Source organism: Kogia breviceps, chromosome 5 (assembly GCF_026419965.1).
Source record: "Kogia breviceps isolate mKogBre1 chromosome 5, mKogBre1 haplotype 1, whole genome shotgun sequence".
NCBI lineage: Eukaryota > Metazoa > Chordata > Mammalia > Artiodactyla > Physeteridae > Kogia > Kogia breviceps.
This window is the reverse complement of record NC_081314.1, coordinates 76,866,518-76,894,047: the sequence shown is the minus strand read 5'-3', so window position 1 is coordinate 76,894,047 and position 27,530 is coordinate 76,866,518. Positions and strand designations below refer to the sequence as shown.

Here is a 27,530-nt window from a genome sequence, read left to right as displayed (position 1 = left end):
GAAGATTTTAAGTCTGAGGGGCTGGTCGGAATGCCCCTCACCCAACTGATTGAATGTAGCAGCAGACACATTCCCGGGAATACACAGGTCTGCCTAGAATAGAGGATGGTGGTCAAGGGGCGGGCAATGCTTGACTGCTGGTTGCTGTGGTTCTCACACGGGGCACCGAGCTTGAGTCTCCATGGGTGTCTCTGAGATGCTAAGTCAGGTTCCTGCCTCCCTTTGAATTTAGCACAGCTCAAGGTGTGTTCTTAGAGGAATGTAAAGATTTGTTTGTTTTTTTAACATCTCTGCCTGAGGTTAATGTGAGAATATGGAGAGCCATTTCCCCATTTCCAGAAGTTGACTACAAACTGTGTGGGTCATGGAAGTCTTTCTTTTCTTTGGCTACTACTTATTAATCTTCAGGTTTACATTTTCATGGGTAATTTGAGGATCCTCCATGAGCTAGTTGTGTTGGGTGCCTGGCAAGTCTTGTGCACAACCCTTTGGGCCATTACACAGTATCTTCTGCTCCCTAGGAGTTCATGGTCCATGCTGGGAGTGGGTGGTGGCAGGGGGGCTAGTTAACATGACACCATTGGCTAGGGAGTCAGAAGACCTGAGTTCTGGGATCAGCTTGGCCACTTAGCTGGACTGTGTAATCCCTGGCAAGTCCGTCTGCTTCTTTGGTCCTAGGTTTCCCCATCTGTAAAAGGGTATATTGGCCTCAGTTATTATCAGGTTCCCTTTTCAAATCCATTATCCTAGATTATTCTGTCCACTACCTTTTTTGCTTTCCTCTCATGGGATTCTGACATGGCGGACATTCAACCAGCCTGAGATGCAAGACATTTTTTTGCGTTTTGTAGACTACTACTCCTCCTTTTGCTCAAACATTCTCCCCTATGCTTTATAGATTTCATCTCCTCTTTGCTTTGGGGGCAGTTATCTCATTCACTTATTCCTTACATTTCAGTGGTCTTACTGCTGTCATTACAGCTGTCCTCCAACCAGCATCTTCTCTGGGCCATCACTGTGGCTGCTACTTCCACATATCAACCTTGTTTCATCCTCAAAACAGTCTTTCAGCATTATGTATAAAACGCTCTGGATGTAGTTCCCACAGAGATGACTATATCAAGGACCAGAGGAACAGGGCCCTTTAAAAAAATCTCATCCTAATGAATTCCAGCCTTCCTGGTAAGCATCTTCCTCTTTTCAGTAGTGACATTTACAACTTGGCATCTTATTTCACAATTACATAAAAGGATAACTGTCTGGACAGATGCCTGCATGTTAGTGCTGGCTGTGCTGGGAGCTGTCGGCCTCCCTGAATAGAAGGGAGTGTCCTCCTGCCTCAGCCTGAAAGTTGACAACTGGGTCAGTCCTTTCACATTGGTGTGAAGGGGTCACTTCATGCTGGAGCTGCTGCCTCTTTCTTTCCTAATCAGTTAACCTTGTGTGGTGAAGGCCCTCTTGAAAGAAGTCTTCCCAAGCTTAAGCAAATCCTTCCTGAAAGGTGCTTTACCAAGGAGGAGTTATAAAAAATATTAAAGCATCTCAAATTCCTGTGTCTTAGGGCTGCACATGACCTTCCTAAGTTCACTCCCAGCCAGTCCCTAAAGGTCTGGGAAAGTGCTCAGATTTACTGAGGGGCATATTAAGACAAGGCCAGGCTCTGCCCAAATGCAGGAATTGGGTCTTCTCAAGAGAATCTGATGTCCTTGAGCTCGGCCCTCTGCCCAGGTCCTGTTCAGGCAGGCCAGGGAAGGAGGTATTCGGGTTGCTTCAGGCAGATTAAGTAGGATTTAGATGATCTTGAAAGACCAGAGAGTACACATAGCACATGGTAAGCTTTCAAGGAAGAATGACTGACAGACCGAATGGCCCCTCGATCAGGAATTTCTCTAATTATAGTGAAATTACCGCTTTTATATAGAAGACTTCCTCATAATTCTCATTTGGCCAGGCTGTCGCTCTGCTTTTTGTCTGTCAAGGTCTTTGGCACTTCTGCGTGTTCCCAGGCCTCCTATGTGGGTAGCACTGGAGCTAAAACTTACCTCCCAGGAGGTCCTCTCCCATCACAAGCAGAATCAGGGTCTACTGGGAAGAGCATGCTGGGCTTTCAAGTCAAACAGACCTGGGTTCAGATCCCAGCTCTGAGACTTGTTGGTTGTGGGACCTTGGGCTATTGTTGTTAACCTTGCTAAGCCTCTGGTTCTTCACTTAAACATGGGAATAACTTCATTTAACATGTCGGGTGGTTATGAGAAATAAAACTGTTGCCTGTGTAATAATACCGGACACTTAAAAACCACTCGGAGAAAGGGTGCTTCTTATGTGGCGTTCGCTGATATTATTGGAAGTACTCGCAGGGCCGTGAGGATGAGAGTTCCCTTTCTTTCATAGCCCTGACGGTGCCACAAAACTGCCACCATACTTCCTTGAGGCCTCCTGTCTCCAGGTCAAACACCCTTTTGTCCTTTCAGCATCCCCACCCCTGGCGATGGTGTGATTTCTCTGTTTGGGATGATGGTGCCATCCTGTCCCTGTCTCATCAGGGTTCTGTTCTACCTTGTGTAAGAGCTGCCTGAAACCCTGGATTTGGGAGCTCGGGATGCAGGAGATGGACTGAAAGAAAGGAGAGAAATGGCCGGAGAGGTGTGTGTGCGGTGGGGCCTCTCCATCATGACTTCTTGATGGCTGCAACTCATGCCTGGATATTCTCTCCTGGGACACAGTGTCCTTCCCTAAGGTCACCATCAGGCTCCTTACCTCTGTTCCCCAGGGCCACCTCTGAGAGCAGCAGGTGCTCCGAGACTCCACCTTGTGGCCTGTTTCTCTTCTCCTTCCCGGTTTAGGGCAGCTTCTAGGAGGCAGTCACGTCACCACATGGGCTTGCTGACCTCCAGGCTCCTGGGTCCATCACCCTTCCTAGTTTCTAGGTAGTTGTGATTATTGTCTTTAGTGCAGGAGGGAAAGTGACAGTTTTGCTCACATTTACATGTGGGGTGGGTAGTGTGAAGGCAGGCAGGCCGCCGGGTCCGAACTGGCCTGGGGCCCATTCTCATCTACCCCCTTCCCACAGGGGCCCAAGAAGCAGCCTGCTCCCCTCTGGCCTGGGCAGCTGGATTCTCACCTACTGGCACTTATTTTTTTTCCAGAAAACTCATATGGGATGTCAATACTGATTTGTTTCTGCATCACAAAGGAAAGTAGAACAGAGACAAATGAATCAGTTTTCTTGAATCGTGAGCTGTGATTTCTTCATAAACTAATCTGGAGAATGACTGTTGAATTCCACAAGTGTTCCTGAGTATGTACTGAACGCCAAGCCCCGCACTATGAGTGGACGGAGGCCAAGATGCTGAAGATGGGGTCCCTGTCTTCAGGGGGGCCTCCATGGGCAGTGGGTCCTGACAGCGCCGTGCTCTGCAGCTGGGCCGCTGTGAAAGGGTGGTGGAGAGTTGAGGCGGGAGCCCAGCATTCTGGGTAGGTGGTGCTGTTACCTCACTGCTCCTCGCCTGCCCAAGTCCCCTTCTTCTGTTCAGTCTTCCTCCAACTGCCTCAAGCTCTAGTGAGTTCCCTACTCTCCAGACCCGGGGTTCCTGTGGCACCTCCAGCCTGGATGATGTTTCCCACGTGTTATCTCATCTTCTCGGCATCACAGCCTCACAAGGCACACTGTATCATCGGCAATAACAAATGAAAAAACTAAGGTTTAGGGAAGTGAAATAATTTCCCCAGGGTCACAGAATTAATCAGCAGCAGAACTGGAATCTGCCCCCTTGTGGTCTGATTCCCATGCCAGGCCTTCTCTTAGGCCAGACCTACTCTTTCTCCTTCATCACTTAACCCCGAGTGGCCCCTGTTCCATGTCACGTCAGCACTAGGTCCCCCCTTACTGTTTTCAGTCACCTGAGTGTCCCTCCCTGAGTGCAGGGCCCAGTCAGCTTGGTGTCTGGTCCCCTGCTGGCACCACCGGCCCAGGAGCTCAGACAGTCCTGTTGGATGAAGGATGGAGAATGAACTCAGCGCCTCTCTCCTCCCTTCTCGCCCCTGAGTCATCTGGGGGCAACGGAAGCAAACAGCTCTTAAGAGCCAGGTGATTGTGAGAGTCGGTCTAATTATAGCTCAGTTAGTCTTTCAGACAGTGGATTAAAAACATAACAGTAGGCCTGGCGTGGCCCGAAGGGCTGCAGTTTGGCCTGCCATGTTCCTCTCTGCGGTGCTCTGGGCCCGCGCGGCTGGCTTCGCTGCCCAGTGGGGAAGACATATAAGGAATTTGCATAAGACAGCTGTGCAGAATGGAGCTGGAGGAGCCTTATTTGTGCACAGATATATCCTGAGAATAACCCAGATACTCCATTTGATTTCATATCAGAAAACTATAAGAGGATAGAGGCAATTGTAAAAAACTACCCAGAAGGGCATAAAGCAGCAGATGTTCTTCCAGTCTTGGATTTAGCCCAAAGACAGAATGGATGGCTGCCCGTCTCTGCTAGGAACAAGGTTGCAGAAGTTTTTACAAGTACCTCCAATGAGAGTATATGAAGTAGCAACTTTTTATACAATGTATAACCGAAAACCAGTTGGAAAATATGTTCAAGTCTGCACTGCTACACCTTGCGTGCTTCCCTTGCATGCTTCATAACTCCGACAGCATACTGGAGGCCATTCAGAAAAAGCTTGGAATAAAGGTTGGAGAGACTACACCAGACAAACTTTTCACTCTTACAGAAGTGGAATGTTCAGGGGCCTGTGTAAACACACCAATGGTTCAAATGACAACTGCTTTGAGGATCTGACACCTAAGGATATTGAAAAAATTATTGATGAACTCAAGGCTGGCAGAATCCCAAAACCTGGGCCAAGGAGTGGACGTTTCTCATGTGAGCCAGCTGGAGGTCTTACCTCTTTGACTGAACCACCTAAAGGACCTGGCTTTGGTGTGTAAGCAGGCCTTTAATTTATATTCAACTGTAAATATGTCACTGGAGAAATAAAATATGAATCTCCTATCTCCATAGACTTTTTATATTATTTGTTCATTTCCATCTGTGTACACCTTGCTTGTAACCTAGCAACTTGCAGCTGTAAGTGCCATGTCAGAACTTCAGAGCACCATTTTAGTCGTCTGCTGTCTTTGGCTAACTATGAACACATTATTCCATAAGCTAGTTAACAGTTATTTCAATATTACCCATTTTCAACTGCCCCTTCACTTTTATCAGTAATATTAGGTTATTGTGAAGTAAAAATTCTGTCAAATTTCAAATACATTTTGCTCTCCCATCTTTAGCCATAGCCAAGTCTTAAGTTAATATGATATTTCTGTAAACCTTATTTGTCAGTATTCTCTTTAAACATTTTTATATTTACAGCACACAATTGTTACTGTAATTTCAACTGGTAAGTGACATATCAAGCAGACTGTATGTGTAATGAGGATAGGGTCGTTGTCTCTAGAAGTACTATTTATCATTTTTAAAGAAGGAAGGTACAAAACAAAACCTGACCCTGCAAGTATACAAAAACTAATTGGGGGAAGAAACTGGAAGTGTAACTTGAGTTGGAAAGTTCAGTGGATATGGGAAATATACTCCTCTGCTGAATGCATATTACTTAAAAGAAAGAATAAAACCCTTTATGTATAATATCCAGTTCAAGAAACTAGATATGAGTTTTGTAAGCTGGAATAAAAAATTAATAGCCAGATTTTAATTCAGGGATAGATCTAAACTAATCCAGTTGTTTCAGGATTTCTTTTTTTGTTTTTTCTTTTTTCTTTTTTTTTTTTTTTTTTTAACGGTACGCAGGCCTCTCACCATTGTGGCTTCTCCCGTTGCGGAGCACAGGCTCCGGACGCGCAGGCTCAGCTGCCATGGCTCACGGGCCCAGCCGCTCCGCGGCACATGGGATCTTCCCAGACCGGGGCATGAACCCATGTCCCCTGCATCGGCAGGCGGATTCTCAACCACTGTGCCACCAGGGAAGCCCTCAGGATTTTTAAAGTCACTGTTTGGCCTTGATCTTATGACAGACTAGTAACTACGATGCTTATAAATATGATTATTTTTAAGACTGTCTTTAAAAACTAGTTTTTGAGAAATGAAATTGAGTAATTTGTACTGAGGTGGATGGATCTAGAGTCTGTCATACAGAGTGAAGTAAGTCAGAAAGAGAAAAACAAATATCGTATGCTAACTCATATATATGGAATCTAAAAAAAAAAAAAAATGGTTCTTATGATCCTAGGGGCAGTACAGAAATAAAGACACAGACGTAGAGAATGGACTTGAAGACACGGGGAGTGGGAAGGGTAAGCTGGGATGAAGTGAAAGAGTGGCATGGACATATATACACTACCAGATGTAAAATAGCTAGGGGGAAGCAGCTGCCTGGCACAGGAAGATCAGCTCCCTGCTTTGTGACCACCTAGAGGGGTGGGAGGGAGACGCAAGAGGGGAGGGGATATGGGGATATATGTATACATACAGCTAATTCACTTTGTTATAAAGCAGAAACTAACACAACACTGTAAAGCAATTATACTCCAATAAAGATGTTAAAAAAAAACCCAAAAAACAATATCTGAGGTCTTTTAGCTGTTTCTCTCTGGGTCAGCATCCTAACTCCACACATACCTAGGTTTGCAGAAATATATAGGAATAAGAACCTGACGCAATAATGACTTCTGTGGGTCACTTACTACCTGTACCCCAAAGAGAAACACCTGTATGTTTTGAGTTTTCAGTAGGGTGTCCATGTACTGTATCATCTAAATCAGATACTTTTGAGAATGAAATGGTGCTCTGTTGACAATTACACCAGGACAGGGGCCTAAACTGGAGGATCTGGTTGCCTAGTTTTATAGAAACTGTATGTCTGCAATTGGAAGGAAATCTACAGGGCCACTGTTTTTTATGAAGGCTTCTAGTGAGTGGGGGCTTGATGGTAGACGAAGGGCCTTTGTTTCAAGCAGTGTCTTTGAGTTATTCAGTGACAGCAAGAATAATCCAGTACCCTTTTCTGCACCTTCCACTTCATTTTCTCTCAGTGGCTGAGCCTCCCAGGATGTGTGTCTGTCTCATTATTGTATTGTTCTTTCCTCCAGAGATCCTGCGGATAATTCAGCTGGACTTAGACCTAAAGTACAAGACCAACATCCGGGAATTGTTTGAGGAGTTCGATAACTTCCTGCCCGGCGCCGTCATTGGCATAGCAAGGGAGATGCAGCCAGTGTACAGGTATGTGGCAGCAGCTGGTGGGTGGCCTCCAGGACCCCTCCTCACTCCCACTCCACCCTCAGCAGATTGGGATTGATCGGTCTGCAGTCTTTCTGTGCTGAATATCTCAGGGACACGTTTGTACTTACTGCTTATATTTAGTAGTATGGGCAGGTGGGTCTGCACCGAATCCATAGATGTTACTTCATTCATTTGGCGGAGTTTGTGACATTTTTTCTTGTGGAAAGCCCAGCCATTTGGATTGTTGGTTCTGGCTCAGCTCAGAATTTTAAAATCTTGGGCTTTGTCTTACAGAGGAGGTATCAAGATACAGCTTTAACTTGCCAATCTGGTGATGAACTAGGTTTTCTTGGCCTCGAGTCACCGTGACCCCTCCTCTGTGTAAGTGGAGTAGTGGGTTTATCAGTGTCTTTCAGGGAGGGAGAGGCAGCATAATTCTAGAACACAGATTGGCATCTCCTAGTGAAACGCACATTCTCGTGCTGCAGTTTCCCTGTCAGGTGTGCAGCATAAAGAAACTCCAGCACCTGAGGACCAGGAGACACATTCAAGAGTGTTCGTCGCGGCATTATTTGTAGTACCCCAAACTGAAAACAACCTAAATGCTCATAGACAGCAGAATGGATAAATATAATATATTCATCTAACAGTATGATGTAAAGATAAAATGAGCAGACGGGGAGCTAGCTATGTGTGTTGATAGGCAAAATGGAAATGTAATCTTTAGGATATATACGCAAGTGGTGAACATCATAAGGAAAACCAAGGAAATGATGGTTCCCAAAGCCAGCATGACCGTTGCCTCTGGAGGGCGCGGAGTAGTGGTGGGGACGCAGACACGGGTGGGGATTGCCGCTGGAGGGCTGCATTGCTTTTGTGCTCCACTTGAGGGAGTGTGCCTGTGTTTGCATGTACTCCTTTGTACGTAATATATGTCTTACAATTTAAAAAAATTTAAAAAGGAAAGGAAAAGCAGAAACACATGTAGGTTTTTGCTAAAAACTAGGCCCACGGCCCTGGATACAGAGTTCCATGTTGCTGACTCTTCCTCCTCTGGCCAGAGCCATAGCTCACCCAGAGCCTGGAGCTGGGATTTCACTGCCCCCGTGGGCTGGTCTACCCTTCGTTCTCAGTTCACACCCTCCTGCTGGCTCCCTGTGGGCATTCTCAGAGCTAGGCCCAGTCTTTGGAGAGCTGCAGGGCACCAGCAACTGGTGACTCAAGAACACACATTTCCTCTAAGAGAGAGGAGAGTGACAGCCTCGGCTTGGTTGTAGTTATTTGCAAGACCCAGATCACACAACAGGAAATTCCTGCAAGGCCTCTGAATGAGTCGATAACTCCTGGGCCTGGTGGGCTGTTCTCCCTTACATAATCCTCTTGCAGGTTGCATATATATGTGTTAGCATACGGTATTTGTCTTTCTCTTTCTGACTTACTTCACTCTGTATGACAGACTCCAGGTCTATCCACCTCATTACAAATAACTCACTTTCATTTCTTTTTATGGCTGAGTAATATTCCATTGTATATATGTGCCACATCTTCTTTATCCATTCATCTGTTGATGGACACTTAGATTGCTTCCATGTCCTGGCTATTGTAAATAGAGCTGCAATGAACATTTTGGTACATGACTCTTTTTGAATTATGGTTTTCTCAGAGTATATGCCCAATCCCACTACCAGGCTAACTATTAAGTGCAGTTAGAGCCCTGAGGCCTCCAAGCCTCAGTTTGGAATCTTCTCATGTAATATAAATGGAAACTTGATCACACTTAATTTAAATGGTGTTGGCCAGAATTTATGTTTTCTGTACCTTGAGGATTTTACAAACAGTGAAACTTAAATCAATTCAATTGGCTTTTTCAAAAGAAATCTTGGAAAGATTTTAGATCCAAAATGAAGTTGAGTTTTTCTCACCTTCACAATCTTTAATTATCATTCTGTACGATGAGACAGAAGAGACCCCTGCGTCAGGACAGCTGGTAGAATCCAAAAAATGCCTTGTTTGTAGGGCTTGTGCCCTCAGAATCAACAGAAATTAAAAGTCCGTCCATGTTCTCCCCACCTTCCACCCCCCTCCAGCTGAAATGTTTCTAAAGACCTCTGATAATTAAGTCTGCAAATGACTGCCCTGAGCTAATCTGCACCGACAGGTTCTGGGTAATTGCCTTTGGGTATTTGTCGTCTGTTTCAGGCTGAGAATGTTTGGTGCTGGCTGGGGCGGAAACAGTGTGGTTTTTTGCCATCTTCCACAAGAAAACTGGAGGCTCCAGTGGCCGAAAAGATCAAGTGTTAGTTGTCTGCCACTTCGGAGTCTGCCTGTGTGTGTTTGTAGGGAGGGGCGGGAGAAGCAAGAGGGGGCATGAAGGCAGGGGAGTAAACAGGGCCTGAGCAAGGGCAGGCAGAGCCGAGCCCTTGTGAACAGGCTCAGCCCCATGTCCCATCTCCGTGGATTTGGCCAGCTTAGCTGGTGGGGAATCCCCGTGGCTGACCGCCCACCTCTCTGGGCACCGCCCCTCCCCCCAGGAACTGGCAGTGGGGCCTGACTGCCACGTGGGCTCCCTGAGTGTGGACTGTGAGATGGGCAAGATTTCATCATAAACAGAAGCCGCTAGCATCTGTGCAAAGAAGGGAAAATTTAGAAACCAAACAGCACAAAAGCAAAACTTAACTGATGAACAGAGCACATTCTGATCTGGAAATTCACTAAGCAGAAATAAATCTAGACCTTCTCAGCTGTGTTATTTTTATAGTCACTTGTCCGACAGTTACTGTACTTCAAAAAAGGCACATATTAAGTCATTTTTATGGCTGTTTCCCTTCGATTGTGTGCCACAAATATTAGAGGCTTGGGGGGATGGAGAAGAAAGTATTTCCTGCTGTCCTTTTGACAGATAGCTTTTTAAAAAACAATCCCCCCCCCGCCCCCCGAAAATAACACCAAATCAGCTGTGTTTTTGGGAAAATGATGGCTCGTGGGATGCTAGCATAGGGATAGAGGATCCTTTTCCTCTTGGGTCCCTGTAAGATTTTGTTGAGTCCTATACCTCATGACCTTCCTCATCTGAAAATCGGGGAGCAGTGGTCATCTTGGGTGGAACATGGTCCTTCGTGCCTTGACTCTTTCTCTGCCTCTTTGTCAGGGAACTATGGTTAGCTGGGCAATGTGGTTAGTTGGGATAAGTGGCCCAAAGGAGAGAAGTGTCTAGTGCTTTCTCTGTAAATAGACGGCTGTATTTTGCAAATATGTGTTAGTTCAGGATGCCATTTAGAATGTGCTTCCTTATGAATGTATTGGAAAAGTAAAGAAAACTGTTGGATCTGCTTTGTGTACAACCTATAAAAATTATAAGGGTGTATCAGCAGGCAAAGCAGCCATATGTAGAAGAAATAGTGCTCAGATTATACTCAGAAGCCGTGGATTATGGTCCTGCCTTTCACAAATTACCCATGTGACACTTTGCAAGTCAGCTGATTCTCTGAACTTCTCTATTTTCATCTGTAAGTGGGGATAAATATGTCTAATACACAGAATTACTGGAACACTCAAATGAAATAATGCACATGCAAGTTTCTGGTGTAAAAGAAACTCTCAGTAAAGGCGTTGTCTCCCTCCCTCCTTAATCATCACAACTGCATTTGTGTTTTCCTTTCCAGCTGATGTGTTTTTCTATATACCTCCTCTTCTACCCCACTCCCAACCACATAGAATTGCCAGTTAAAATGCAGGATACCCAGTTAAATCAAATTTCAGATAAACAATGAATACTTGTTTTATGTAAGTATATCCCAAATATTGTATAGGGATATATTTACACAAGTATTTGTTGTTTATCTGAAATTTAAATTTAACTGGGTATCCTGTTGGGTTCCCTTCCTCCCTTCTCTCCCTCTCTCCCTTCCCTTTCTTCCCTTCTTTTTTTGCTAAATCTGGCAGTTGTACCCCTACCAAAGTGTTAAACCCTCCCTTTTTAGCAGAGGACAGTGATCTGGGTTTTTTATAAGATCCTTGAGTGAGCAGGAATAAAGGGTATGGAACTGGAGCTTATGAGGGAAACAGGTAGGAAGGTGAGAGGGTGGGAGGCTGGGAGGGTGGGAGGCTGGGAAGGAGGGAGGGTGGGAGGCAGCCCTCAAAGTCTCTGTGAGGCACCAGGCCTGAAGTCCACCACCCACCCCCTACAGGAGCAGGGGCCCAGACTGTGGCCTGGGTGGTCAGGGGAGGTCCCTGGGGCTAGGCAGCCTGGCAGTGGCTTAGTCAGGTCACAGGGCTCCTGCTGAGCCTGGTATGAGTGAGTGTGTAAATGTGTGTGTGTGTGTCTGTCTGTGTTTTGAGGAGCTGGGGTCACAGCCATTGGTCATGGTCACTCTGTCTTGAAGCTGCCGCCTGAGGAGCTGCTGAATGGCAGCTTTGTTGGTGGGGGCCGTGGGCTTCCGGTTCATTCTCTCTTGGCTCCACAGGCTGGCTGTGTGCTGGTTTGAGCCCAAACCCGCCATGAGGTGGAAGCAGCAGGCTAATCCTGTCAGCTGCTGATAACCCCACCAGGCAGGAATTTGCTTTTGTGGTAAATATTTGAATAGTGTCCACTCTTTTACCTTTTTAGGTCATGTGGTTTTTATTGATAGCATTTGTGCCAGCCTAACCTCTTTCCAGATGCTTGAAATGAAAATGTCCAGCTTATTTGCAGGCTGCTTTATCTCACTCCTGGGACTGGAGAAGGGCTCTCAGGGACATTGGGAAGGAAGTGAGGACTAACACAGAAGTAGGAGGGGAGGAAGTGGACTGATATCACCTCTGCCACTCATGGCTGTGTGACCTTGGGGAAGTTTCTCGATCTCTCTGAGCTTCAGTTTCTTTAGCTGAGACCTGGAGATTATAGCACTGTACAGTACTGTATATGGTGGAGTTGATTGGAGGCTAAATGAAACACTGTGCCTGGCACAGAGTAGCACTTCCTACTGGTGGTAGCAATTTTATCCAGTCTCACTCAGCCACTTGGTTCTGTGACCTCTTAGGGAAGTCACTTAACCTCTGAGGTTCAGTTTCCTTATGGTATGTGAAACTGGAACAACTGATAATTTAGCATAATTAGTGCTGATATTTTGGCTTCTCAGCATCTGAACCCCCTTCCCATGTTTGAGGAATGTCCTGCCATAGAAGCGTGCCTCCCTTTATGGAAGACAAAAAGGCTGGAGACTCTTTCCTGGATTCCTTGCAGCTAGGGTGTTGTTGCCCTGTTCCCCTTTTTCCCTCCCTCCCCTGAGGAAAGCACCATCAGCAGGTTAGCATCTATGCAGGCTTGTTTTGTACTTTTACTGTATACCCTAAGCAATATAAGGTACTTGCAGAACAGAAACTGACAGTATTACAAGGAGAAAGCAATGAGTCCACAATGATGGAGTGACATTTTAACATGCCTCTATCAGAAACCAGGAGCTCAAAGAGGCGGAAGGTATGCGTACAGAAGATCACAGCAGAGGGAGAAGGAAAAGGGGTGGGTGGGGGGACGTGAGGAGGACAGACTGTGCCTGAGGCAGGCACTGGTCCCCTGTTTCACACCATGAGCCTGGCTGGGGTCCTGTGATATTTCAGTGCCCTCCAGAGCGTGACCTTCCGGTCACTACCTGCTTCTGGACTCCAGCCCTTGGCTCTAGTGGTTTCTGGTTCATGGAGATGTTCATCTCATTTTTCACCCCTACTATTTCCCTTCCCCTGCTACATTCCTTGAATTAAAAAAAATATTATATAAGAGTAATACATTTTCATTAAAAATTCAAACAGTATACGAGGATTATTATCTTTCCAGAAATTTCCTACAGATTTATCAGTTGTGTGTGTGTGTGTGTGTGTGCATGGTGTGTATAAGTGGACTCATACTTTATATACCCTGGTGCATCTTTTTTTATTCGCTAAACAGTGTGTCTTGGCCATCCTTATACCTAACTCAGTATTCCTTTATTAAACATAGCTAGTCTCCCAATATAATTTTTTTTTTTTTACATTTTATTTTGGAAAACTTCCAACATAGACAGAGGTAGACAGAATCATGTATTCTGTCCAGAATCTAGTATTCTGGGTGCTTCAGTATTATAATATTCATGGAGCTTCAGTAATTATTAACTCTGAGCCAACCTTGTTTCATCTTTACCCCCATCCACTTTTCCTCTTCCCTCCTCCCCAGCCACCCCCATTATTTTGAAGCAAACCCAGACAGCATACCATTTCATCAGTAAATGTCATTTAAAATCCATTATTTAAAAAAAAAACAATTCTCTGTGCTTGTTTCTGGGTTTGGAGCTGAGAGGTTGTGTGAACTCATGGTGTCATTTTGTCTTCGAGTTTCTCAGTCTGAAATCAGTTTGTGTGAGGGAGGAAAACAGACAGACACGGCTCTAACATCTAGCCAAGCAGCATCTTCCATCCCTCTCCAGATTGTCTTACGTCAGGATGTTAATGTAGCAGTAGAGTGTTGAAGATTCTACGGCCAATATAAATTCAGGTCCATTGTTCACTAGGCATGAAGCTCTGCTTTTAAGGGAACCTGTCCCTGCCTTCGTTTCAGGATGAGTAAGCTGGGGCTTGGAGGTGAAAGGTAGTAGATTTTCTTCTTCCCGCTGACACCTGAGGATCAAGTTCGTGGCTGTTGTTCTTGTGTTTTTTAAAAAAATTAACCAAGATTGAACCTGTCAGTTTCTATTAGAGTTAAATCTGAGTAAAGAGAAAAAAAGCTTGCCAGCTTTTAAACTGGGGACTGATAAAGAAGGCCTGTTTTCCTTCTTCCCTGGGATTTAGAAGACAGGGCTGACTGCTTTTGCAGAGCCTGTGTAACCTGCAGGCAGTGGTGTAGCCCCTCCAGGAATCACTAGTAAAAGGGAAGAGAAATACCTGCCCTGCGGTGGAGATAAAAATATCTATTAGAAGATTATTATTTTTTAATGACACCACTGGGAAAATGTATTTTAAAAGGAAAAAGCTGCATACAAGAAACCTGAGTGGAATTGTGTTACTGTTAATATAATTATTTCCTCTCTGATGGCTGTGCCCCCCAGGGAAGTTGTGAACATCTGCTGTCATCTGAAGGCCATGGGAGTCAGGGAGGCTCCCAAAGGCCGAGTGCTCAGGCTGAGATGAGGTCCTCGTGGGGACCATGTGAGGGGCTTTCCTCCTCTGAAAACACTACTCATTTCAGCTCTTCTGTCATCCTGTGCATTATGAGTCCTCTGGCACTACTGAATCAGTAAGTAAGATCCATGGCATGGTACCTGACTGACACAGATGTCATTGGAATAATGAGTGAGGAAATGAAGGAGCGGATGGGGTGAGGGCAGGTTGCATGCTAACTTTAGGGTATGCAGACCGAGTGCCAGGCACATAGTAGCTGTTGAGTGAACACATGAAGGAACCATTGTTTAATCAGAGGATGCTTTCTCAACAGTGTGTCAGCCAGCTGTTAAGTAAGGGTCCATAGTCCATCACTGGTGTTTTTATAGAAATTGCTTTCACATTTTTCTTTTTAAAGACAATCCATAGGAAACATCGTTATTCTTAATTTTTATTGGGTTCCTCGCGTGTGAACTGTAAGATTAGGTGCTTTGAGCAATTACGAGGTAGAACACATGGTTCCTGCTTTCAAGGAGATTATAATGTGAGGGCAGATGAAATTCAGTAAAGACACAAATGCCAAAGATGCAAACACCAAGTCAATGCTGCTGTTCAGAGGTTTCCCTTGGATGAGCCACAAATACGTGGGACTGAGAACTTCACTGTGTGGCCAACGTCATCCTCAGTTTAATATTCTGCCTTCAGAATTCTAAGGGGTGTGTGTGTGTGTGTGTGTGTGTGTGTGTGTGTGTGTGTGTGTGTGAGAGAGAGAGAGAGAGATGCTTCTTCTGAAAGGTCTCCTGGAAGGGCGCTTGGATTTGCTGTGTGGGTATAGCCTCCAGGAAGCGTGCTTAGGATGGACCTGGCCCTGTGCACAAATAGAATACTCACCCAGTGGGCTTTTACTGTGAGCCTGGCTGAGCAGGAGAGAGAAACTAGACCCTGTCCTCCAGGAGCTGGTAGCCTAGCTGGCGGGACTGCCCCCCTGGATGGCTCCACTGGGGGTTGGGCCTGGGCAGGCGCTCCAACAGAGGCCCAGCAAAGGATGACAGGCCCGGGAGGACTATCCTTTTTTTGCATTACAACTTGTTTCTTTTGCCAAATAAACATCTTGTTGAGAGAACCTCATTTGTAATCTAGGCAGCAAAAAAGACTTATCTGTAAGCATCTTCCTGGAGAAAAGAGGCAAAGTAGCAGAGTTGAATCACAGTGACATAGGTACAAGAGGGACTTTCTGTGACAAACAGTGTGTGAAAAGGGCTAAGTTAGGCATGACTGGCTCCACGTGAGGAGAATTTCAATATGGCTCCATGGCTACCTCGGGTACACATTTCAGCCACATGACTGCATTTCTGCAGGTGATTAAGTGTAATGGATATTCAGTCCCCAGGCCTCTGCCACTAGGTTAGCTGCAGAATTGATATTGCAGAAATATCAAGCTTTAAAACTGGACTTGAGTTTGAACCGAATGCCTTACTTCTGACTCCTGCGTTGAGTGACTTCTTTAAACAAGCCATTTGCTGTTGATCGTAGAGCGTTCCCATGATCTTCTGTTTGGAGGGGGCAGAATTGACCCCCACATCAAGGAGCTGCCCATAGGAGCACGTTGATCCAGGCACCTAGCCGTCCCTGGCGTGCTTATCTTCAAGACTTTTCTATCACTATTTGTAAAAGGAGATGCATATTTAGGAACCAGAATTGCTTCCTATATAATAATCTGCCTGTCCCCACCTCTGTAGATGAGCACTCATTATGAAGCTTGCTGCTCCTGATGGGTTTTCAGAAATGTGAGGTCATGGAGATGCTTGTGGGGCCTCATTACCGCCAGGCAGAGTGGAGTGTGTGCCAGTGCATTTGGATGCTTCTCTGGTTCTCCTTGACCCCTTGGCCCTGTAAGGAAACACTGTCTCCCTTAATACCATGAAACCCAGCATCTACACAGAGTATAAGCAAGGGCAACCCTTTCCCTAACTGCTAGGACCATCTTATCTTGTTGGACCCAATGATAATGAGCTTGGAACTGTAAAGAAGACAGTATGATTCTAGTGCTCTAACTTGGCTCAGCAATGAACAAGATTTTCATGTTCCTAATAATGTAACTGTAGTTCATTGGTATTCAGCTCTCAGCCTGGAAGTTGGTTTGTAAGCAAGGTAAAAGCATAAAGGTGAATCGTGTGTTTAGAAGGAATGACTAGAGTAGAGGAGAGGAATCCGCATTTCTTCTGCCTCCTCTTTCCTGCCAAGATGTCATCAGGGTTTGGGAAGAATACGGCATGACCTTGGTCCTTCAGGCCCCCTTTCCACTGACACCTCACATCCTTTCAGCTGCTATCAAAGGTTAAATGCATCAGATAGTTGATCAAGCAATACATTTTGTATAAAAGGAGTAGAGAGAGCCTTTGAGGCCTTGTTGGTGCAGAGGGGGCTGAAACAGCCAGCTGGAACGTAGGAGAGATGTGTGGGTAAATGGAATGTCTGTGAGGATAGATGCCCACCAGCCACCTGCACAGACCAGAGCAGAGGAGCCCCAGTCTCCAGTCCACGTGCCGTGTCACATTCAGGATCAGATACTGAGTGGCTTTTTGTTTTAAAAAGTGTAAAATGAGAGAACATCTGATTAGGCTCTCAAAAGAAAAGAGGATTATCCAGTGAATATAACATCTTGTAACAGGCACAAGAGTCATTTGTGATTCAGGAACTCAGGATCCAGCCTGTAGCAGTTTAGTTTCAGGTAAATGCCTCCAGGAAGTAATACAAGTTTTTGAAGGTTTAAAAATGGATTGTGACCCAGAAGGAAGGAGAGCCGTTGATTGAAAACCCATCTATGCCCTGGTTCTTAACTGGTGTTTTTGATTATCTTGTTTATTTTACATGAATGTGGGCCCAGTGTTGCCAGGTGTTTTGATATTTTTTTTCTAAGAGAAGCCAGAAATATGTGTTATTAATGTAAAAGCTCCTGATTTTAAAATAGTGGCAATTAAGCAAACCGTCTGCTGGCCAAACAAAACAAAATGGTGCACCAGATTCAGCCCAAGAACTGCCAGTTTGAGACTTCGGGTCTGAAAGTTCATTGAGGCAAAAAATTGACCAAATGCCTCCTCCAGGTGGCCTGGACCTTCCGAAGGCTTTGGTCGGTCGTTGGCTGGTCCTTGGAGGCTGATGGCAAAAGTTTTTGGGTGCTCAAACTTTTTCTCAAATGTTTTCTCCCTATACTTGAAATCGCTGATTTTTATTGGTAATTTAAAATTCCATCAAATGATTTTTCTAATTGACCTCACACTTACCTAATTGTAAAATGCCAAGGTCGGTCATAATTCTCGTCCAGAAGTGTAATTTGGGAAGAAAATAAAAAGATCCCCAGACTTACCATTTATCAGAGTGGGCAACTACTTTAATGTGTATGCAAACATCTTTGAACTATTGTCAGTGTCTGAAGGTGCTTTGAGGAGCTTGAAGGTCTAGACGGGGAGAAGAGGAGGAGAGAAACCCAAGGCAAGAGGGAAGGAGGAGAGGCCTGGAGTCATGCGGCAGTTGTACATTCACTGCTTCTCATCCACCATCCTGTCTGTTCGGTGCTGCCTCGTGAACAAGCCAGGGAAGTGATGGCCCACGGAGACTCCAGCCCCCGGGCCTTGCTGTCTGCACAGGCATGGAAGTGAGGATGTTGGGACATTGTCAATATACACAGAGTGGCCTCCTTGACGGCCCAGCTAGAGACTCTTCTCCCTGGTCTTAGAGTCACGAATAGTCTTATTTCTCCTGGATAATGAATTGGTTTCCCCTTCTGTACAACTGTTTAGATGTCCTTTGCTTTCAGTTGACTAACAGAAATCTTAGAGCCAAACTTGGGTACACCTGTAGTAAGCTTGTGGTTCTCTATAGGTTGCCTGCTGGCATCTTTGCTAGCTAAGGTAAATCCTTTTGGAACAAAATGGGGGGGGGGTAAATTTAAAGGAAAGGAGAGAAGGAGGGAAGGAAGCTGGTTGTAGTCTGGATTAGTCTCCACTTTCTAGATCTGGCCGACTGTTGTCATTAAAGATTAAACATTGTGAGAAATAGTCCTGGAGGAAGTGCAGCATGGGTGGGGTGACCATTTAATTTCAGCATTAATTTATTGTTTAAACTAGAATACTTTGAGAGTGAAAAGGGGATGCTGTTAATAAGCACCCCAGGACCTCAAGGGCAAAAACCAAGTCTGTCCTGGGCCACCTGAGGATGTGTTATCACTCTAAGCTCGAGGCAGCAGAGCAGGGAAGCATGGAAGGAAAAAGACTGGACCGGGAATGAGGCAGGGGGAGGAAGCTGTGAGAGGCTGAGGTAGTTAGGGCCAGAAGTACTGCTGAGGTTGGCAGTGTATCTGGATTCACCATCTATTAGAACCAGGAAGGGGATGTTGGGTCATTCTTGGGCTGGAGTTTGGCTATTGACTGGCCTTCCAAGGTGAAGAGTAAAAGCAGCCCATCTCTATGAATGCGTCTTACCGGGCCTGCCCCCCACTTCTCCTGGTTTTCCGTGTCAGTGCGGGAGTTGTGATTGGCCCTGGATTGAATGGGAAGATTGAGCTTCCCTTTTGGGTAGCGCTCAAACTATGCAGATACTAACTTGAGAACTAACCACTGGGATTTGGCCATAATTCCATGTGGAAGGAATCAGAGGAAAGAAGTGAAGGTGATTCGACTACCTCTCAAAAGTGTAAATGCTTTGTTTTCACTATTGATTCTTGGCTGGTCTCAAAAATTCCCAAGAGCTTTTAGTGTGCACTCGCCGCATGTCAGAATTTTGCCAGGGCTGTACTCTTTCAGCCCGTGACTGGGAAAGGCTGAGCCGGTGCTTCTGTGCACTCCCAGATGCGGGAGGAGGGCTCAGGAAATGTCGCCTCTGCCTCCTGCATGGGCTTGTATTACGTCTGGAGCAGAATCTCCAGAAACTGGGAGGGGTCTTCTTCTGGGAGCAACCAGCTGGGGCTGTAGGTGAGGGCAGCCCAGCCCAGCACATCCCAACTCCAGGAGGGGAATGTAGTGGAAACTCAGACTCTGTGATTTCACGGGGCTGGCCCTGGATTCACCCAAGATGAAGACCGTAGGCAATTAATGAGAGCTGGACATTTCGGTCTTGGGTGCATTTTTGGGAGGTGGCCCTTGTCCTCTCATCCCAGTACATCTGAGCTTATCTATGCTAACTTGGTGACTAGTAGCTTAGCTGTTAAAGATTCCACAGGTATCTGGTGAGGGCCTTCTCTACACCAGGCTCAGTGGACAAGCCACAGGCCCCACCCTCAAGAGTATACAGTCTGGACAGATGGCCCCGCCTGCAGCCGAGGGGCTGAGCACCCTGTAAAATTCTTAGTGGTCGCATTCCCGTAACTCAGAGGTACCTCCGGACCTTGCTTCCTTCCTGCTGCTCTTTCTGACGCTGAAGGCCCTGGTTCCCTCTGCATCACTTCACACCATTATCTGCTGCCTAGAAGCTCCTTAGCCAGAGTGTCCACTTGACTTTCAGTTTCATTTCACACTGGACACCGTCTCTTGGCTCACTGACAGCTGTGTGTTTTGCAGCCAAGGGGCAGCCTACCCCATCCCTGTCCTCCCTGGCCCCAAATTAACTGATGACTTAACTCTCGCACACTCTCTTGACCACCTACTGTATGCTAGGCATTGTGCTAATTCTAAAGTCCACACGGCTTACCCGAGCGTGTGTGTGTGTGTGTGTGTGTGTGTGTGTGTGTGTGTGTGTGTGTGTGTGTGTGTCTCCCCCGACAAAGGTATGATCTTTTTGCGGACGGGGCCCTTGGCTGAAAAAACATTACCATTCTCTCTCCCATTCTCACAAGTACAATTTGGAAGCCTTGAACTGAAACCATTCCTGTAGCCAATGTCCAACTCTGGTCCTCTAAGAACATCTTGGAGTTTTAAGGCTTGGTTATTATTTTCAAATAATGGCATGAAGGATCAAGGAAGTAGAGGGGACTGAACTTTAGCCATAGGGATAAAACCAAGTCACTTGGTTTTCTAGGATTATATCGTTACATGCTCTCATTGCATTGTGAAGACAGACTAGAATGTCAGGAAATTATCTGACCTTGAAGTCAGACAGAGCTGGGTAGATTCCTGGTTCCACCACTTACTAGTCATATTACTTTGCATAATATATTGAAACCTTTTAAAGCCTCAGTTTCCTCATCTGTGAAATGGGGATATGCCCAGCATATTGGTTATAAAGTGATTTCTGCTCCCTGCGCCATGGCATATTTGAGATATGTGACTCACGTGTTGCAGTGCAGGTGAAAGGAAGTGTTTGGAAAAGCCTTCTTGGCGATTCTGATGTTGGAGTTTCTCCTTCACTTTCCCCTGTTTGGGCATCACTGGCTTAGTCCTGTGGGTGCTCAATGAACAGTTGAGAATGAATTGATGTCATATACACATCACACAACACCAGGCACAGAGGTGCTCAGTGAGCAATGTGGCCCCCCCGCCATCCTACACAATCCACATCTTCCCTTGGTGCTGGTCAGTAGTGGACAATGTCCCCAGAGGGGCTACTGCAGAGCAGGAGGTGGGGCCTCCTTTTGAAGCCAGGAGGACTTTGTCCAGGCTTGGAAAGGCAGCGTGCTGTGCAGGAAGAGGCTGCATCCTGCATTACACGAAGCTGCCGCTGGCCCTTTTCTTTTCACAGTCTTTGGGGTTCCAGGCCAGTTGCATGCCCTTGGCCATGATCAAAAATATGACTTTGCTTTTCTATTCCGTGGTCCAGAGACCAGTGTGGAAAGCTCAATGGCAAAGGTGCAGAAATTGGCCAGATTGGAGCTGACCGTGAGTAGCCATCTGTGTTTTGGAAATTACAGACTGAAAACAGCTCATAGCATACGGTGTCAAGGGTTTTCGAAGTACCAGTATTAAAGCATTTCAAGCTTCTCCTTATAATGTGACCATCCCTGTGTGCTACTCCACCCCCATACCCCAGAGGAGTGTCACACTCCAGTCTCACTCCACTGTCTCAGGGCCCCTTCTCTGCCCTGGCTTCTCCAAGCTGGCTGATACGAGCACGGTCTGTGAGGCACATGGGCACCATGGCCTGGCATAACCGTGTGGGGTGACCAGGGCTGCCCACAGCTAAGCCTGAGCTTATGGACAGCCTCCTGGTACTTGACCAAGTTGAAGTCTGTCCACCTCCTTCTAGACGCTTGTTCCCTGGGGTCATGTCTCAGTTTGAGAACCTGTCCTCTGTATCTAGACCGGTGTGATGAAGGTTTTTGTTCCAGAGGCAAAGAATAAGCTATTTGCTTCCTCAGACCTCCGTTTGATGCTTTCTTGTCCAGGTCCTTGTACAGCCATGTAGTCTCCTTGCTGGCAGCTCAGGTGTGTGCTGTGAGCTGTGAGCTTCCCGCTGCAGCTTCTTGGCTCCTACCAGTGGTTGGAACAGCACTGCAGTCCCTTAGGCTTGAGCAGGGCTCAACTGTTTCCAGGTTGGTTTCACATCTGCTCCTCATACTAACTCAGCAAAGTGGGAAGGCAGATAGTTTTATCCCTGTTTTGCAGAAGAGACTGATTTGGGCGTGGGTTAGATTTGCCCAGGGTCACTCAGTCACATGGTCAGGACTAGAACTCGGGTCCCTGTCTTCTCTGTGCCTGAGGTCCCAGAGGGATCGTTCCTGGCCCCTGCCCTCTATTTCCTGAATTATGAGGCAGCAGATCTGGAGAGGTTTTGCAGCCTCACGCCCAGCCATCTCCCAGCCTGAGTCCCCTTTTTTTGGGATTTACAGCATATACAGTTGCACCCCTCCAACTACTATTCCCAGGTTCCACATCTGTGATTCAATCAAACACAGGTAAAAAAAAAATCCAGAAAATTCCAAAAAGCAAAACTTGAATTTGCCACACACTGGCAACTATTAACATAGAATTTTATTGTATTTACAACTATTTACATTGAGTTAGGTATGATAAGTAATCTAGAGATGATTTAAAGTATATGGGAGGATGTATGTAGTTTATACGCAAGTACTACTCCATTTTATATAAAGAACTTGAGCATCCACAGATTTTGGTATTCCTGGGGGGGTCCTGGCACCAATGCCCCACACATACCCAGGAAAGATTGTACTTACTTGCATGTTAAAGACACACAGTCTTTCCATTAAAGACTTAAAGAGCACTCAAGTTCCTCCTTAGTGTTTGAGCCCCATGCAAACTGCCCTCCTACCTCTGTTCACAGTTATATTTGGTAAAGGCAGGATTTCTGCTCTGACCTGTACAGGTCCCTCTGTCAAAAATAGTTTTATCACTTTTCCTCACAGCACAGTGATGTCCCTGGTGATGGATGCTGTGATGAGTGTGTAATTAAAGAGACCTGTGGATGGCTATTCTCAGTCTGTTTCTTGGGATTTGGGGTTTTGGGGGAATCTCAGTGATGTAGGTTTTAGTGTGAATTGTGTCCAGTCAGGCCACTCATAGCTTTTATACCAAAGAGGGAGTGTTTTTAGTTATTAGAGGGCATGGGCTTCATTTTTGTGTTAGTCTGCAGCTTGACTTGGATTAAATATCTCTTACTGTTAGGGAAGCATTAGAGCGTTTTCCTTTCTTCCTTCTTTCCTTCCCTCCCTCCATCCATCCATCCATCCATTCCTCATCCATGACCCATCTAAGATGATGGGAAAGATTTACTGTGGGTGTCTTTGAATCTGATGAGTTTCAGTACCTACCCCTTAATTTACAGAAATCCCATCCTGCTCTTTACTGCAAGAGCAGCCTGTTTCTACTATAGTATCTTCCCTGTGGTCTCAACCTCCTGGTGCTGAGGCCTGGGGACTGTGTGCAGAGCCAGAGCCTGGGGTCTCCAGGGTGGTGTGAAGGTGCTCAGAGTGTCACCAGCTCTGGGAAATTTAATCCACCTGTACTTTACCCCCTTCCCTTCCATCTCCTTGCTGCCTCTTTGCTCTCACTGACATGCTTAACAAGCCTGCCTCATCCTGCTGAATGATTGCTGGATGAGGGGATGGAGAGACAGCCTTGGGTGGTTTCAGTCAAGCCACTTCCTCTCTACCTGCCCTGGGTTCCTCTTTTATAACCTGAGAAGGATGAATTGAAATGTCTTTCCTAACTCAAAGAGACAATTATAGATTCTGTTAAAATAATTACAGAATGTCAAGAATAGGAGAAACAGCTGAGGGCATCTTTTCTTGTGTTTAAATTCTCCCTAAAGCGTCCCTGACTTATTAGGTCTCGGCTTGATTACCTCCCGTGATGGGGAACTTGCCACTTCCAAAGCAGCCCATTATTTTATTGTTGGTCAAGTTCATTGGAATGTTTCTCTGTATATAAAGTTCAATAAAAATTGCTTCCCTGTGGTTTCTACCCATTGTCCTCACTTCGGTACTCTGGGGCCACACAAAGATGTGTTGTGTGTGTGTGTGTGTGTGTGTGTATGTGTACTCTTCCCCACAAAAGTCCTTCAGATATTCAGATGTGCAGAGAAGCTCTCATTTCCTCTGAGTGATCTTTTGTGTGGCTAATAGCCCTTCCCTCACACAAACCCCTCTCCCTTCCCCAAGGAAGGTCATTCCACTTCTGACCATCAGCAAGTTGGAAATACAGACGGAAAAGCCTTCCATCTTGGCCCAGGCACCAAGCAGCAGGAAGGAGGCCGCGCTGGAGCAAGGCTCTGTGGGCACGCTTTTCTTACCTGGGAAACCAGGGCCCCAGCTTGTAGCTTTTCCTGAGTCCCACCCAGCCTCTAAGGGTTGACTGACTGCTGCAGGGATACAAATGTGTGTGCAGACTCCCTGCAGGACCCCGTTCCTGGGCCTTGCATGCAGCCCAGGGGCATAATGATTAGCAGGGGTCATGCTCATGTTCTGAGCACGGGGACCAGCAAGGTTTTCAGGATGTTTGGAGCTATTCAAAGCAGAAAGGGACAAAGAAGAAAGCTTTGGGACAGCCATGGTCTGGAAGAAATGTTTCAGTTTGTTGGGAGTCGCCTGGAAGGACTTCAGGGCCTGCAGGGACTTCCCCAGATGTGGCTGCGCAGCCCACCTTCTCTCGCTTTCCCCTCTTCACTTATAGTCTCCCGTCTCCATTTTAAGGAAAAAAATAGCTTCTCTGTGTTTGTGTCATTTCTCCTGATGGGTGGGCTGACTTGGCCGTCTCAGGCCAGAGAACCAGGGTGAGATGGATGTTAGCAGCTTCAAGCAGGGACGAGCACAGTCTGTCACTCTTTTCCAAACCATGCTGTCCTAAAGACCTGCTTTTTCTTCCTGCCGTCTGGGTGGGGCCCACACCTTCTGGTGTTCCCGTCAGGTGAGGACAGTACATTTTCACAGCTGTTAGCTCCAAGAGCCTCTGCTCCCTGGAGCTTCCTGACAGCTGGATTTCATGGCCATGGGGCGTTAGTCACAGCTTTGGGGGATTTCTCTAAGGCAGCTTTGAGACCGTACTGCTTCTATCATCACCTAAAAATTAGCTTAAATTTTATATGGGGATAAAAGTGCACTGAACCCCTAGATGTCTCTGGTATACATCTGGGCTGATCTCTAGGGGTTTTGAAAAGCTTAAGCTTCGCACGCAGGGGATTCTGGTGTGCAGCTGTTGTTCTGCCCTGGCATTCAGGGGTCTGACTGTCTGGCCGGCCAGGAGGTTCTGGGGAGCAGGGGGTCCCAGCATTTGCGGAGAGGAAGGGCCCAGTCTCTCAGGTTCAGGAAGCTGGGTCACTTCATTCCTCTCTCAGAACTGGGCTGAGGGTGATGCCCACGAGGCAGCATGGTGGGGAGGTTAAGGACAGGCGGGACTGGGTTTGAATTCTGGCTCTGCCACTCACTGCCTGAGTGACCTTGAACTGGCCCCTTGAGCTCACTGTGCCTGGAGGCATCATCTGTAAAACAGTACCTTCCTCGTGGGTAGGAATGGAACTGTGAGGATTGAACAAGTTAATGTTTGTCCAGTGCCTAGAACAACGCCTGGTACAAGTGCTGTGTGAATATTTGCAAAATAAGTAAAGCAGTCGTGTTAAATATGCCATGCAGCACATGGTGACTGTTCGCAAAGAAAACGCATCCGAGAGGTTTAAACAGCAGATTATCTCCTTGTGGTGGTTCTTCCAGCAGAGGTGATTAAAATATGGAACATTATCATTTGAGAGGCTGAAAATCTGGTTTTCTGGGTGCCAACACATTCTTTTAGGACCCGGTAGATGCTGTCTCTTATGGGACAATTTCTCTGGACGGTCTTTGGTCACGTGTTTGCCTGCAGTCCTTCGAGAACTGTTGGGCACCTATTGGATGCACCAACATTTTTTCTTCTTCCTACTTGGGGAGAAAGGCCCCTCCCTTCTTCTCCCTCCACAGAGCTGGCAAAGCTGTCTACTTGCAGATGTAGCTGCTGTGACTTCGATGTCATTCAGGAAACGTTAACTTTCCGCTCCTCGTCACAGCCTGGCAGCCACCTTCCCGTTTAGCAGCAGTTGCATTTCAAGCTTCAGCTGCCTCTCTCTCCCCATTTTATGCTCCTTGATCTGCCTGATTCCTTGCCTGCACTGTCCTCATTCCATGGCCCCTGAGACCATCACCACCTCCACCCCAGGAAAGGTCTTTCTGGATAAGATACTGTAAGATTCTATTTCCCTGGAACTCCATTAACCGGAAGATTCAGTTTACAGAATGTCACTACTTCTGCCTTTGTTAAACTAGAAAATCCAGTTCGTCAGAATATACAGTTTTGATAGAAGATTATGCGTGAAATTAAGCAAACTGAATTGTCTTTTGCTCTTTCTTCAGTGGTAAAATGAGAGTCATATTGTGTGTCTCACAGAGTTAGAAAATCTGCAGAAACCTTACAGTGCTACATACGTCTCTGAAAGATTAATTTATTATTAGACTTTAAGCATCCAGCTTCATTGGGGTCTCCTCCATGTAAATGAAGAATAAAAATGCGGCATCACTCCTTGGCTCTTCAGCTCTGACTTGGTGCATCAAGAAGGCTATACATCCTCTCCCCAGCGAGGTCGATGTCATTGGCGCCTCCGAAGCTTTTTTTTCCTTTGTTGCAGTTTAAATTAAGGGGGAACAGAAGTCGACTGTGTAATAACAATAATAATTCATAATTGGTGAACATGGGTCCTGTGTCAAGCACCGTTCAAAGTGCTTGGATGTTTAATTATCCCAGCTCTATGAGGTCCATACTGTTTCTATCCCCATTTTACAGGTGACGGAATAGAGACCCAGAAAGGCAAAACTCAACGCCTAGGGTGTTACAGCCTGTAAATGTGGAGACTGGGTTCAGACCTTGACGCCGCCCCTGATCCCTGTGCTGCCCTTGTTCCCTGGGTTGCGGGTGGGCACTGATGGGCCCCAGGGTTGCCCCTTGTGGATGTCCAGCCCCCAAAGAAGGAACGCTCTCCTGAGATGCCTCTCTATGCTTAGCTGCCTGCGAGAATCTCAGTCTGTTTCCTGCTGGTGGGGTGGGGGGGACGACGGTGGTGGTGGTCTGTGTTTCTGAGAGGATGCGAAGGAAGCATTGTGTCCCGTGCTGTTGGGTCTGTTTAGACAGGAATTGAGGGCAGGCACTGACAACGTGAGAATCGGCATCCGGGTTTTGCAGCTGCTTCCTCACTAACCTGTGGCGGAGGCCGTCCCCTTCCCTGGGGACCCAGTGTTGAGCCCTGGGCTTAGGCTGATGCTCTGACCGTGGAGTATGTGGTCACCTGGAGGTGCCAAGGACCCATGTGGTTCGTTTGGTACCTTTTCCTTAAAGTTGAAACAAGAATGAAGCTTATCGCTGGTGTTTGGGGCCTGCTCTGTCGAGGCAGCCACGGGCGCTGGGGACACAGAAAGGAGTCAGACGTGGGCCAGCTGCCCTCGTGGTACTGAGGTTGAGGACCCTGAAGGTGGGGGAGAGCTCCTGAGGCTGAATGTGTACGGTGCAGACACGGCCCAGCGATAGCACCAGGCAGGCCCTGGGCCTGCAGCCTCTGGCTCAACAGCCAGGCTCCAGCCTCGGCCCCCATGCCTGATTTCCTACTGCCTCAGCCCTGTTGGGTTCCTTAGTTCTTTAGGAGGGAGGCCCTGCTTGGCTCTCTGCAGTCTTGCTGGCTGGCTTCTGGCATCTTCCTGTTGGCCCTCCCAGATGCTGACCACCTGCCCAGACTTCTTTATTGCCACATCTAGTCGCTGAGCCCCTTACGGGAGAACCAGGAGAGTTAGTGTCC

General features: G+C 46.6%; 1 protein-coding gene and 1 pseudogene across 1 annotated transcript in view; both read left to right on the top strand.

The window, feature by feature from the left end:
- The window catches only part of XXYLT1 (xyloside xylosyltransferase 1), a 215,872-nt gene that overhangs the window by 128,032 nt on the left and 60,310 nt on the right, over nt 1–27,530 (top strand). The window contains exon 3 of the mRNA XM_059064896.2: nt 7,100–7,232. Within this exon, the coding sequence (XP_058920879.1) occupies nt 7,100–7,232 (133 nt within the window). The remainder of the gene's footprint in view (nt 1–7,099; nt 7,233–27,530) is intronic.
- LOC131757432 (NADH dehydrogenase [ubiquinone] flavoprotein 2, mitochondrial pseudogene) lies at nt 4,178–4,951 on the top strand (annotated as a pseudogene).